Source organism: Halichoerus grypus, chromosome 9, assembly GCF_964656455.1.
Source record: "Halichoerus grypus chromosome 9, mHalGry1.hap1.1, whole genome shotgun sequence".
In the NCBI taxonomy this organism is placed as follows: domain Eukaryota; kingdom Metazoa; phylum Chordata; class Mammalia; order Carnivora; family Phocidae; genus Halichoerus; species Halichoerus grypus.
This window is the reverse complement of record NC_135720.1, coordinates 14,435,309-14,448,463: the sequence shown is the minus strand read 5'-3', so window position 1 is coordinate 14,448,463 and position 13,155 is coordinate 14,435,309. Positions and strand designations below refer to the sequence as shown.

Here is a 13,155-nt window from a genome sequence, read left to right as displayed (position 1 = left end):
TGAATTGCTAATATTTAAAGTGGTATCATTTGTGTAACACTGTTTCAGCATTTCCCCCTATTTTTAATATCCTGGGAATCTCAACATGGACATAGCCTAGGCTTTTCTGATGCTAAGAAGCCTTTACCCTGTTCAGTTCCAGAAGAACCCTTGCGATTTGATCTCTCATCTTCCATCTTCACAGACAGTACAGACCAGCAGGCCTGGATTTTATGTGTGTGTATCTCCACCCATGGAACAGATCCCAGATGGTGTTCTTGCCTGAGAAGCAGATTCTAAGGAGTTTTCTGTGTGTTTTGTGCATGTTGGTGGTGGTGGGAAAGGGAGAGGCTAAGAGATAATCAGCAAAACTTCAAGTGTCTGGAGGTACTGATTATAACTGAAGAAGGGCCAAGCATAAACACAGGAAGGGCCCTGACTAATTGTGTAGGCACACGAAATCTTCTTGTGTCCCTCTTGTTTGGCGGTTGAGTCTGGGTTGAGTGAGTTGAGTTGAGAGGGCCAGGAGCTGAAACTGCTTTGTACCTCTACATTTCCAGTTCTAAAAATAAGGTCCCAGAGGGGCATGAGACAAAATCTGTCATGAATTTGCTTTATAATCTGGTCTAGAATATATAACAGTCTATTTCCTTGAAGCAGTGTTAAAAATGTTAATATTTTGACAGAAAATATATATGAGCTATAAATTGCCCATACGTGGTCATCTCTGCTTGTCTGTTTTCCACATATATAGTAATCCCCACCATGACACAGTAAATGCGGTACACAAATTCAATTGCACAAAATGCAGGATTGAGTTTAATGTGATGTTGATGAAAAATAGCATTTTTAGTTAGGTCTGTACTATCACAAAACACAAAGAGGAAGGATGTTAGAATTTATACTAAGCACAACTGACGTTGCAGTAAGCTGAAAAATTAATAAATAACTGAAAAGTCATCGAGGTCTAATCCCACCCCTTCCTAAAATCGCCACTCTCCCTCATCCCCTGCCCCGTCACGGCACAGGACATAAGAACTTGGCAACTTGGCTTGCCTTCCTTTGAGAATGGAGACGGGACTGAGGTCTGAAGTCAATGGCCAATCACATTATTATATAAATGTGTATGGTCTGTGGGCTTACCTTTTGAGAAATAACATATAGCAATAGCAATAACAAAGATAACCACAGATGAAAAAATACTACGGAGCTATTGGAAAATACCTCAGAAAATAAATCTACTGGAACCATCAGTCACAAGCATGGGTGAGTGTCGTGTGGCATCTCTGAAACGGTATGAGTGATGCCTGAGGGACCCATGTCCGTGGAAGGTCTAAACAGCCACATCCCCAGACCACACTAGGACTGTCACGCCAGAAGATTTCCCCACCAGGATTTGTACCTTGTGTTGCTCGCGTTTCCGCTGTATTGTGTTGGCCGTTTCCTCATGGACCTGCTGAATGGTGATTTCCTCTCTCAGGGCCATCTCTGCTCTGTATAACCAGGAGCCTATGGTACCCAGAGGGGCCGGGAGAGATTTATCAAGCTGTATATGCCAATCAAAGAGCTGGAATACAAAAGTAGAAAAACATAATTATCTTTAATACCGAAGACAATTCCTAAAACTCCCCCAAATGATTTCTAAAAGCCTACCTAAGGGTTTAAGTTAATAATTTCAGGTTAACGTAATAAATATCAAGGAAGAAAATATCTGTGTTCTGAATTTGATACTTTGAGAATGAGGAGGAAATTATAGTTACAAGCAAATTTTGAGGAGACTTAAAACACACCTTAGACATGGAAGGACATTATTGAGAGCTTAAACAATTTTCTTCTTATAGGAAGAGCGTAAAGCCCCCTCTGATTTTCAATTTCGGGGCTTTTGCTGAAAGGGAAGGGACTGGGTTTGCTGAGATGCTCAAGGATCCAGATGTTATACAATAGCTGATGTGTATCCTTTAAAACCTCCCACATGAGAACAGGTCCAGAAAAATCAGGGTCATCCAGTCATCTCCAGAGGAAGTACAATATTCAGGATTCTTTCCGTGATAGTACAATTTCTAACTATTTCTTCATTTCTACCACTTTATCCAATTCTTAAGCAGTGTTTTCTGACTTATTGGAACATCAGGTGGGATAGGTTGAGGTGCTTGGAACTAACCTATTCTCTGGTAGAGTTTGTGGGGAAAAGATTAGATTATAAAAATGAAGAAAATACGGTAAGTTCAAGGCAAATATTCCCATTAGTGACAGAAGTTTCAGAGGTTTTGAAATCTTGGCCTTTAAGTTTGCTGAATATTAATGTGAAAGTTACTGAGCAGTTTTCTTTCAGGTTCACGAAGGACCGGATAAGATTTGCTGAAATTAAAGACTGTTAAAAACGAATGTGAATATAGGAGGATGACCAACTGTTGATGAAACCTGGTTATAAACTTTAGAGAAATTGCTGAGGCTCCATTCTTGGATGAGTCATCTCTTCTAAATGATCCAGAATTGAGCCTTTCAGGATTTCAATCCATCATCTACTCAACAGGGAAACTACGTATAGGGCAGGCAAAAGCCGAAGAGTTGTTAAGCCAAGTACTTCCACTAACTTAAAGGAAAACTCCCACAGGTAAGCCTTTCCTTCCTCCAGAAAAGAGGCTGTAGGACCAGATGAAAACTCACTGTGTAGAAAAACATGATGGAAAATGTTCTTGACTAAATGATGTCAACGTTAATGAAATTAATCATGGGAGAACTTACCCTGGAGGACACTCTGTCCCAGGATTGTTTTACCAACGCTTGGTCAAGTGACAGTTTACCGTTTCTATGTACTGGTTGTGTTAAATGTTCAATCTGTTTCCTTTTTATTTCATATTGAACTCTGAGGTGCTTGAATGACTAAAAGAGGAAAAAGAGCAACAACATGGAAATGAGTCAAAAACAGCAAATGCAAAGGAAACCACATTTCCTAAGTAACAATCCTTTATATTGGGATAATGCTCGATATATGTTGTTGGTAATAATGATGACAGTCCCGTGATACTGATAGCAGCTACCGTTCTTCAAGCCCTGATGATGAGCTTGGTCCCATGCTAACTGCTCTCTACACTTCATTCCTCTGGCTTTCTCCATAACCCTACAACATCGATGTGACCTATTTTTATTACAATAGGAAGCCCAGAGGTAACTTGGCAAGAACAAGTAGTAGAGGCAGGACTAAAACCTAAGATTTCTCATTTCTAGTTAAATAATCTATGTCCCAGTCCATGCTCTCAAGAAATATATAGTCAATACTAATACAAACCTATGCTAATCATCAAAATAGTTGCTTTACTTCAAAATACTAGGGGCGCCTGGGTGGCTCAGTCATTAAGCGTCTGCCTTCGGCTCAGGTCATGATCCCAGGACCCTGGGATCGAGCCCCGCATCGGGCTCCCCACTCCGCGGGAAGCCTGCTTCTCCCTCTCCCGCTCCCCCTGCTTGTGTTCCCTCTCTTGCTGTGTCTCTCTCTGTCAAATAAATAAATAAAATCTTAAAAAAAAAATTAAAAAAAACAAAAAACAAAAAACAAAATACTAGATAATTTAGGTTAGAAATTATATATATCTAAATGATACTGATTTAAAGATATCTAAATTTGTGTTTAAGTAAGTCGGGTAAAGAGGTTTACTTAAGGGACCTCAATTATATAATATTTTGCTTTAACTTTATGGCATTAAAATATTAATTATTGTATCATTTCTTTTATCATCGTATGTTTTAACATAAATTTGTAATATGTAGACTTAACCCTAAGTCTAATACTAACTTTAAGAATTAGTGATTTTAATTAAAGTTCTACATTTTATATTAAATTAACACATCCTAAAATAAGACTCCAAGTCCAAATTGAATTGAAAATACCACTAAAATGTGCAATTATGTTAAAGAACACGAGAATGTCCCTACAAACACATCTGAAAGAATTTGTCAAACAAACATGTAAGTTCACATGAAGAACACTGGGGGGAGATGGTGAGTAAATATTTTACCACAACTTTTATCTTCCATTGCCTCTAACTTAACGTAATTTAAAAACACCAAAACATAAATTTGACCTTCAATTTTGTTCCACAGAATTCTATGCATGAAAAAAACAGAAAAATGAACTATTGACTGATAAGTAGAAACAGAAAATGCTGATTATGTAAGAAACACACAGATGAGGAAAATGTTTCCTATGTTCAGATTTCAGATGGTCCCTAAATTTTTTTTAAGAGACAGCTGATCATCTTTAGCCTGAAAGGAGTGTTTCTGTTTCATACTTTTCTAATCCTTTGTCTTCCCTTTATACAATAACATTTGTACAACAGGTAACTTCATAATTTGTACTTGATTTTTTATAATTTATGCCCAAACTAAAACTCACCAATGGTCTAATAAGTATATTCACTCTGTTCTTGTATTTCTATTCTCAATTTACTGGCTTAATCATTTTTTTTAATGAAGCTCACCCAGAAAATTATATTTTTGAGAAAAAAAATATTACATTGAGTTTCAAAGCAAATAACATATAACATGTTCAACAAATATAATATTGATGGCACCATTCATCTAAATTCAGGCACACTTTATAGATATTGTTACATAAAATCCACACACTAACGCCAACAGCTAAATCCTTTATCATCTGCCATGTTGAGTGTCCTATCATTGCCCCCTTTTATGTAGCAAAACCAATTAAATTATAATGTAGACCAGGACATATTATAGTTTGGCCACTAAAATGCAATGCTATTTTAAATAGGAGGAAAATGTCAATGCTGCATACAATAAATCACAATTTAATGGGAACACCTGTTATAAAATTTTATGTCTGAGAAGTGAAAATTGAAAGCCAAAATCCAAGTAACAGCAGGATAAGGAAACTGGGGGAACTAGCAGAAACAACCTTGGCGGCCTCAATTTGAGAGCAACACTGTCGAACCGGACAGGTCGCAATAGAAACTGATCCCATTAATGAGCCCACTCCAAATAGTCGTGTTGCAAGCCTTTGTTAGATGCGGCTTATTCTATAGTAGTTTTCTATTTGGCACTGAAGTCATTTTTTGGTGGAATTTTTTGTTATGTGACAACTATAAGATCATGAGCTATAGAAAAACAATGACTAGATGTTTGTCCTTGGGGTCATCTATAAGACTCTGAGTTCCAGATAAGTCATGAAGCTTCGGAGCTCAACATACAGGATGGACACACACAATTGAAAACTACTAATTCCACCTCTCCGTATATATACCCAAAGGAAATAAACAAGATACTGAAGAGATATCTGCACTCCCTTGTTGACTGCAGCATTATTCACAATAGCCAAGATACGGAAACAACCTAAGTGCCCATTAATGGATGAATGATAAAGGAGATGTGATAGATAGAGAGATCTATAAATATAGTGATAAAGAAGGACATCCTGCTATTTGTGACAGCACAGATGGACCTTGAGGACATTATGCTAAGTGAGATAAGGCAGACAGAAAAAGACAAATACTATATGACATCACTTTTATGTGAAAAAAGCCAAACTCATAAAAACAAAGAAAATGGTGGTTACCAAGGGATGGGAGGTGAGGGCGGGGAGATATGAAAGACGTTATTTAAGTGTTCAAACTTGCAACGAGAAGTAAATGAGTCCTAGAGTGAATATAGATAATAATATTGTATTATATTCATCAAACTTGCTAAAAGACTAGAATTTAATTATCCCAACCACAAAAAAGAAATACTTATGCAATGTGATAGAGGTGCTAATTATCTCTATAATGGCAATCATATTACAATATATAAATGTCTTAAATTTTTTAAAACTACCTATTTACACAGAAATACAATTATTAAATTACATGCAAACTTAAGATAACACATAATTATTTCTTTAAAGATTTTTCTCATTAATATCATTTGAAAGATAAACATAGATTAAATGACATATATTAATATTACTCATAAAAAGGATTTTAAGAAACTGAAATATTTTTTCATACATTACCTGATATTTATCTTGCAAATTTGATTCTGTCATCTGTGCCCTTGTCAAATCTCTTTCAAATTGTTCTATCCAAACTTTTGTTTCCTTCAAAATTAGCCTGTCTTCTCTCTAGAAACCAGAAGATATTACAATTTTATTAGTAACTATGCATTGACTTAATTGCTGATTAATAACTGGTTGATTCTAGAATGCACTGAATATTTAATAAGTTCCAATTGTCTCTGAAAAACTTCTCTCTCTCCTCTCCCTCACCTCTTTTGGAGAGTAAGAGAAAAGTTAATTCTAGAAAAATAGCTTAATTATCTTGCTAAATACTGAAATGACCTACCTCCATTTTTTTTCTCAAGAAACAGTAATTTAATTAAGAAAATGTGCTCAAGAGGAAATATCCTAAATACAAAAATACTAAGAAAGAACAATGGCTGGGATAGGACTGAAAACATAGGCCGGGGGGTGCTTCTTAACCCAAGGTCATTTGTACCCCAGAGGACCATTCTGGATGAGAAAAATTTTGACTGAATCCAAGGAGTTACAATCACAGTAACACTGTGGGCTAGTATTATTTTAAAATGCTATTCAGTATTATAACATAAGCTCCACGATGACAGAAAATATTTATTTTGTTCAATATGGTATTACTAGACCCTGGTAACACAGCACCTATAAATATTTACCAAAATATTTCCTGAATGAATGCATCCAGGCTACCACTCACATTATCAAACATGAAAAAAAAAGAGATTTAGATCATTGTTTCCACAAATAATAACAAGCCATTCTAGCATTGATTTAGTGAAAAAATCCTAATTTTTCACAAGATTTCTTATCTGTTAAGAATGTCAAAGTAACCAAAAACACATTTAACATGGTTCTTGGCACTTACAAATAGCTTCCAACTACAGCATCTCACTTGACCACAGCCCTGTGACACAGATGAAGTGACTGATGACAAGTTAAGTGGCAGAGGAGACAGAGTGCTGGCCATGCAGGTGGGCAAAACTGGTTCCAAATTCTGGTTCTGACAAGTATCAGCTCTGTGACTTTGGACACATTTTTTTTTTCCCCTCCTCTCTACTGCTGTACCTTCATCTGAGTCGACCTCACACACCGCTTCCCCGGTTTGGGGGAGAATTCAGGATAACCTGTGCAGCACACCTAGCCCAGAGGCTGGCCACAGTGCTGTCACGATCCATGCTTCTCTTTCTTTCCACTCTTGCAAAAGCAATCCTACCCTGCCTGAAAACATCTTCCCCTGGATAACACCTTCTTCAGAGATCAGCTCAGACACAACCTCTCTAGAAAGCTTTTTCTGACCCAGAAGTCTGGTTGGGGGTCCCTCTTCTGTGCCAGTGGTTCTCACACAGTAGTGTGCACTAGAATCACCTGGAGGGCTTGTGAAAACAAATTGCTGGGCACCACATTCAGTCTTCCTTGGCTCAGGATGTCTAGGGTAGAGGACGAGAATTTGTATTTCTAAAGAAGCTTCCAGGTGAATCTAACGTTGCTGGTCTAGGGACCACATTTTGAGAACACTTCTCTGATCCTGTAACAACCTGAGCTCAAATATTCGCTGAAAAAGCACTATTTTGTATTGTCCACTTAATTGTCTCTTCCCTTCCACCCATAGTACAAGCACCTTATGTCTCTTATTTTTCTCTAGCCTAACACAGTGTCTGGCACCCAGTCTCACTCAATATATAATGGTAGAATAAATGATTAGTAATATAGGTAAGTAGAGAAAGAAATGGAACAGGAGTCCAAAACTCCAAAGCTTTAGCCTTTCCTAAGATGGCTCCTCTGAATGAACAGATAAACGTGACCAAGGCACATGGTTTATTGGTTGACCATCATGCCCATAAAAGCACCAATGGCACATTCTTACGAGCTCAGAAGAACTAAATGCTCTTGGTTTACCTCCAAGGTATCAGAAGCCAATGTGACTACTAAGTGGGGGGAAGATCATCGAAGTGAGCATAGGACCTCACTATGAGCCTCCAAGGACCTGCTTCTCACCAGTTGAAATTATTTCACAAAGTCATCTGAGAGAAAGAATTATGTTCTTAAAATAACCTCATTAGAGTTCATCTAGTAAATGACTTTTCTACTGGTGGGGCAGTGTCAGGCAAATTGCAATAAGGTAAGAAGCATGTAGCTATTTACACACTCAACATTCTCCTTTTAAGAGGAGATATTGTCCAAACAGTATTTAGATTCCCGGAGCCCATTTAGTCTAGTGGCTTTTCTTCAACTGTTAACTTTTATATGCATTCAAAGACCTGGGGGTTTATTTGCCTATAAAAGACCACCTAAATTCCAGGCAGTTAAATGGCCAGTATTCTCATGACTTTTTCTCTTTCTCTCTATTTCATTCAAACATACACACAGGCATCTTTATATGTTCTGTAGTAGGTTTATGTGTACATCAACTCATGATTCATGGAGCATGAAATAAAAATTAATTTAATATTTGATATAAAATTAGTTACTTCTAATTGTTATTACAGTGTTGGCATGAAGTCTACTTTGTTGATAGATCCTTAACCTCAAGCCTAGATGGAACATAAAGAAAGATGGAAAAAGTATGGGACAACTTGAAATTGGGAAAGAACTCATAATCATTAATTCCACAAGTATATCTGAGCACTTACCACATGTCATGAACTTTACTAAATAAACTATATGACCAAATACTGAGCAGAAGAGATGTAATAAAACTCAGGAGACAAGCTAAATGAATACTTAGCTTTTTTCAAATAATAATTTCCCGCTTAATATGTTAACATATAAAAATAAATCTTTAGCTTTGTTTATTTCTCATGTCACATACAAAGAAACCATAGTTATTATATTTTTTTCCTTTTATTAGTGCTATTAAGTGTTATTAAAAAGAAATTAATTGATGCTATCTTATAATTAAAGATTAGTCCATGCAAGTGGCTTAGACTATAACTAATATTCAATAACACTTACATGTTATTTATTCTATTAGAAAGGAAAAGGAAATAACAGAATTAATGCATTAAAAGAAATGTGTATATAAAGACATATACATGCAAAGGAATGGCTAATAAGCTATGGAACGTAGGATGTTTGAAAGAGGTCACTGATTCAAGATTATTTAAATCTTACCTTAAAATTTTGGATAGAATTTGCAAAAGATGGAAAACCTGGAAGTATTTCCTAACAATATGAAAAGATAATATATAGAAAAATAATATAAATCAGGGACAAAAATTATACAGGAAACAAGAAAAAAAACAATGGAGAGGCATCTGTCCATAAATAAATAGATGATAATTTTATGGGCATAGTTACTTTAAGAGATTTTCATAACTTTTGAAAGCATCAAAATGTTCAAATCCAATAAGGCAATGTAGTATTCTAGCATTTGATGTTTTGTTTTAATTTTTGGCAATATTTACATTTTACAAATATTTATAGCTTGAAATATTAACCATTTTAAATGGTGAACTATGTAGAGAAGAGGTATATTAATTCATTTCTTTTCTCTTAAATACACTCATAAGATGCATCTCTGTACCCCTATACCAGTTAAGATGGCGCTGTGCTTCTCAAAGCAGTCGGTAGTAGTTGTTGCAGTGGGAGAAGGAATGAGTGAACAAACAACTGAAAGTTTAATAGCTCACAGAGATGAACTAATAGGCGTATTTTATTTATTTATGATTGAGTGCTAATTATTCAAGAACACCTTTAGGGAAAAACTTGATCAGTTTTATTGGTTGGAGTAAGAAAGCATAGCAATGTCTATTTCCAATGAGAAAATCAGATTTAAAAATCCTATCTATAAAGTATCTAATTTAAATAAACTCATAAAGAGGATACAGCATTCAAATTCACCAAAAAAGGGAAGCCTGGGAGACACGGTGATGCCAAGCTTTTTAAAAGCGAATTAAAAGAACTATTTCCTAAGACTTGATTAGACGAATGCTAAGTATTTTGAGGTGATGGCATCAATAGCCCTAATGTGTATAATCTATAAAATCTTAAAGTTTCACCAGATAAAATTAGGTGGCCATTTAGCTGCATTAAGCAAATGAAAAATATATAAAATACATAAAATTCCTTTTTCTTATTGAAAATATTCATTTTTAGATGCATATGCCCTCCATTACAAATGCCACACTAAAAAGGGGCAAAGCTTATAATATATTTTCCTCAAAATTAATTTTTGAAATAACCCTGAAGAAATCATATGTACTCTCTTTTCAGGAAGGGATAGAGGGAACTTTTTAAAAAAATCAGAATTTATTTTCTAGATAATGAAATTAATCTCTTAATAATAAAGCCTCTTTAGTAAAGCCTATTAACAAGCTTATGTCAGGAATGTGTGTCTTTCAAACCTCGAGGAGTTTTGGCATTCGATTCTTGCTCATGAGTATGAACAAAAGCACCTTCTTTTGTTTCTCAGACATTGCCAGTCACAGAGTTTACTCATCTGGGGAGATGATTAATGTCAGAGAAATTAAAACAGTACAAACTCAGAAACTTGATCAGAAATAAATCCAATTGGGTAACAGAAGGACTTTTGATATGAAAATCAGATGAAAGCTGACTTTCTCTAAGCTGTATGGGGTAAGTCTAATATGCTTTCTAATAGAGTTTCTTATTCACACAGCAACATCTACATCCAATTATATTCTCAAAACCCAGAAAACCCCAAATGACACTGAAGCACATGCATCTGTCTATGCTAGGATTTGTACAGAAAGTCTGGTTTTGCCTCCTGCAGTGCTTCTTAGAAACATTTACTTTGCTGACTATGGGTAAGTTACTCTGGTGGTCAACATTTGCGCCTGAATCCTGTCAAGGAACAAAACAGGTTTCCTGAAATGATAGTTTTAAAAAAAACGAACATAGTTCTATCAAATGCCAAATTAACTTCATCCAAGCAACCTAGGAAACACCAGTTACCATTGTTTTGCTTACTTTTTTATGAAGTCACAGATTTCTATTAGTGCAATACCTTCACCTATTTGAAAATCTGGGGTTATGAGCCCGTGGCCTTTTCCTTTTTTAGACCTGTTTCTAAATCTGTTTGGAAACCATACCAAGTTTTTTGTTGTTTTTCTTGTTTCTCTTCATTATACTCTCAAACTGCTTTGAAAACTGTAGTTGAGACCTGAGCAATGAAGTCAGACGGTTTTTTAACCCATCTTGAAAATTCCATTTATTTCTCTCTCTCTCTCTCTCTCATTTTGCCTTATAATTAATTTTAAATTCAGTAGTAAATCCACTTTATAATTAAAAAATAATAATAATACTTAAAAAAATTAGAAGAATGGTAATATCCATTGTTAAAGTCTGAGAAAATAGGGGCGCCTGGGTGGCTCAGTCTTAAGTGTCTGTCAGGTCATGATCTCAGGGTCCTGGGATCGAGCCCCACATTGGGCTCTCTGTTCTGCAGGAAGCCTGCTTCTCCCTCTCCCACTACCCCTGCTTGTGTTCCCTCTCTCGCCATGTCTCTCTATGTCAAATAAATAAATAAATAAATAAATAAATAAATAAAATCTTAAAAAAAAAATTAAAGTCTGGGAAAATAGGCATTCTGGTGTGCTGGCTGGAGTGTAAAATGGGACAAACTTTCTACAGGAAAATTAAAAAAAAAATTTCAAAAAGCATTAAAAATCTATATGCACTTTAGCCTAGAAATTCCACTTTGAAGAAAGAATCATAAAATGATGTTTTATTACAGAATTGTTCATAGAAGCACTTTTTATAATGGCAAAAATTCAGAAATTTTCAACAATTAAGACTGGATAAATTATTGTATATCTATATGATGTCCTGGAAAGAATGGTATAGGAATGTTTTTATGTTAACAGAAAAAAAAAGATGAAGTTGTATGTGTACTATAATTCTGTTTTTGTTAAAATATTATATGTGTCTACATACATATAGACAAATGTTGGAAACATACACCAACATATTAATTTTTTTCTAGGATAGGGTCTCTCTAAAAGATCAAGTACAGATCATTTTCTTTTTCCTTTTTTTCACTTTTTCTCTTTTATGACAATGAACATATGTCAGTGGAGCAGTATGAAAAATATAAATGTTATTTAAACTATTGAGAGGCTGAAAAAAATCTAATCACAGTGAATATCAGGGCTTTTACAAGTTTGCCTTACTTCCATATGTTTGTTCTGAGTAGTGCCTTATATAATAAATCTGAAAGTCAAAAATAGATTTTCTCAGATTGAACAGAATATGGGGACTCAAGCTCTAAAGGCACAAATGACATGATGAATATGAAATTACTTCAATCCTCAAATTACTAAATGAATCTCCCAACATGTCTATCTTTCCTCAGTTTTAATTCATCAGTGTTATATGTCCAGCATTTATCATTAATAATGCTTTCTCTCACATATCCAACATGCACATCAGAAAAATCTTTCCCTGTAATCTCCTCCCCAGTTGGTGATACCTATTCTTTACTCAGTTGCTCCCTTTTTGAAATGCATTCCAAAATTAAAATAAAATAAAATAAAATAAAGCATTCAAATTTAATTTTTAGAAAGCACCATGCTTAAACATCTAAGTCACTACCACTAAGTGTGCTATCAGTGCTTGAAGAAAAAAATACTTACGTCATTCTCTTGCCCATCAGTGCCTGTATTGTGGATGTCAGGGTAATGGTTCAGAAACTGGGCTACATAGGTCATAACAGACTTCTCATCTGGTTTATCCACATCAACATCTGGAACAACCAAAACCAAATATGAATGGTTTAATTAGCCTTCTTTATATTTTAATAACACAAACTTTGAAATCTAGCTAATATACCAAAAGACACTGTCCTCAATGCAAAAGAAGAATAGAATTAATATTTCAAGATGGTGAGGGAGGGCAAACCAATTTAGTTTGGATGATACATGATGGGAATGTTACGACGCAGAAAGACGACACATTTTAACTACGAACCTTTAGGAAAGTAATACATGTTTCATTTAAATAATATCAACAATAATTCACCAGAAATCTGAGACACTTTATGGTTATTCAGACATTCTGTGTTGTTAATAAAACATAAATGCTATGTAAATTTCAGAACTGGGGTGAGCGGGTAGTAAAAAATGCTTACAGGTGTGGCACAGAATGACGTGCCCATAGAGCTTGTATATTGTATCTGCACAAATACAGATAAG

General features: G+C 35.2%; 1 protein-coding gene across 1 annotated transcript in view; it reads right to left on the bottom strand.

Moving 5' to 3' along the window:
- SYNE1 (spectrin repeat containing nuclear envelope protein 1) overlaps window positions 1-13,155 on the bottom strand; it is a 436,526-nt gene that overhangs the window by 303,535 nt on the left and 119,836 nt on the right. The window contains exons 10-14 of the mRNA XM_078054564.1: window positions 12,598-12,707; window positions 9,116-9,166; window positions 5,987-6,094; window positions 2,725-2,862; window positions 1,382-1,546 (exon numbers count right to left, since the gene is read on the bottom strand). Coding sequence (XP_077910690.1) covers window positions 1,382-1,546; window positions 2,725-2,862; window positions 5,987-6,094; window positions 9,116-9,166; window positions 12,598-12,707 — 572 coding nt within the window. The remainder of the gene's footprint in view (window positions 1-1,381; window positions 1,547-2,724; window positions 2,863-5,986; window positions 6,095-9,115; window positions 9,167-12,597; window positions 12,708-13,155) is intronic.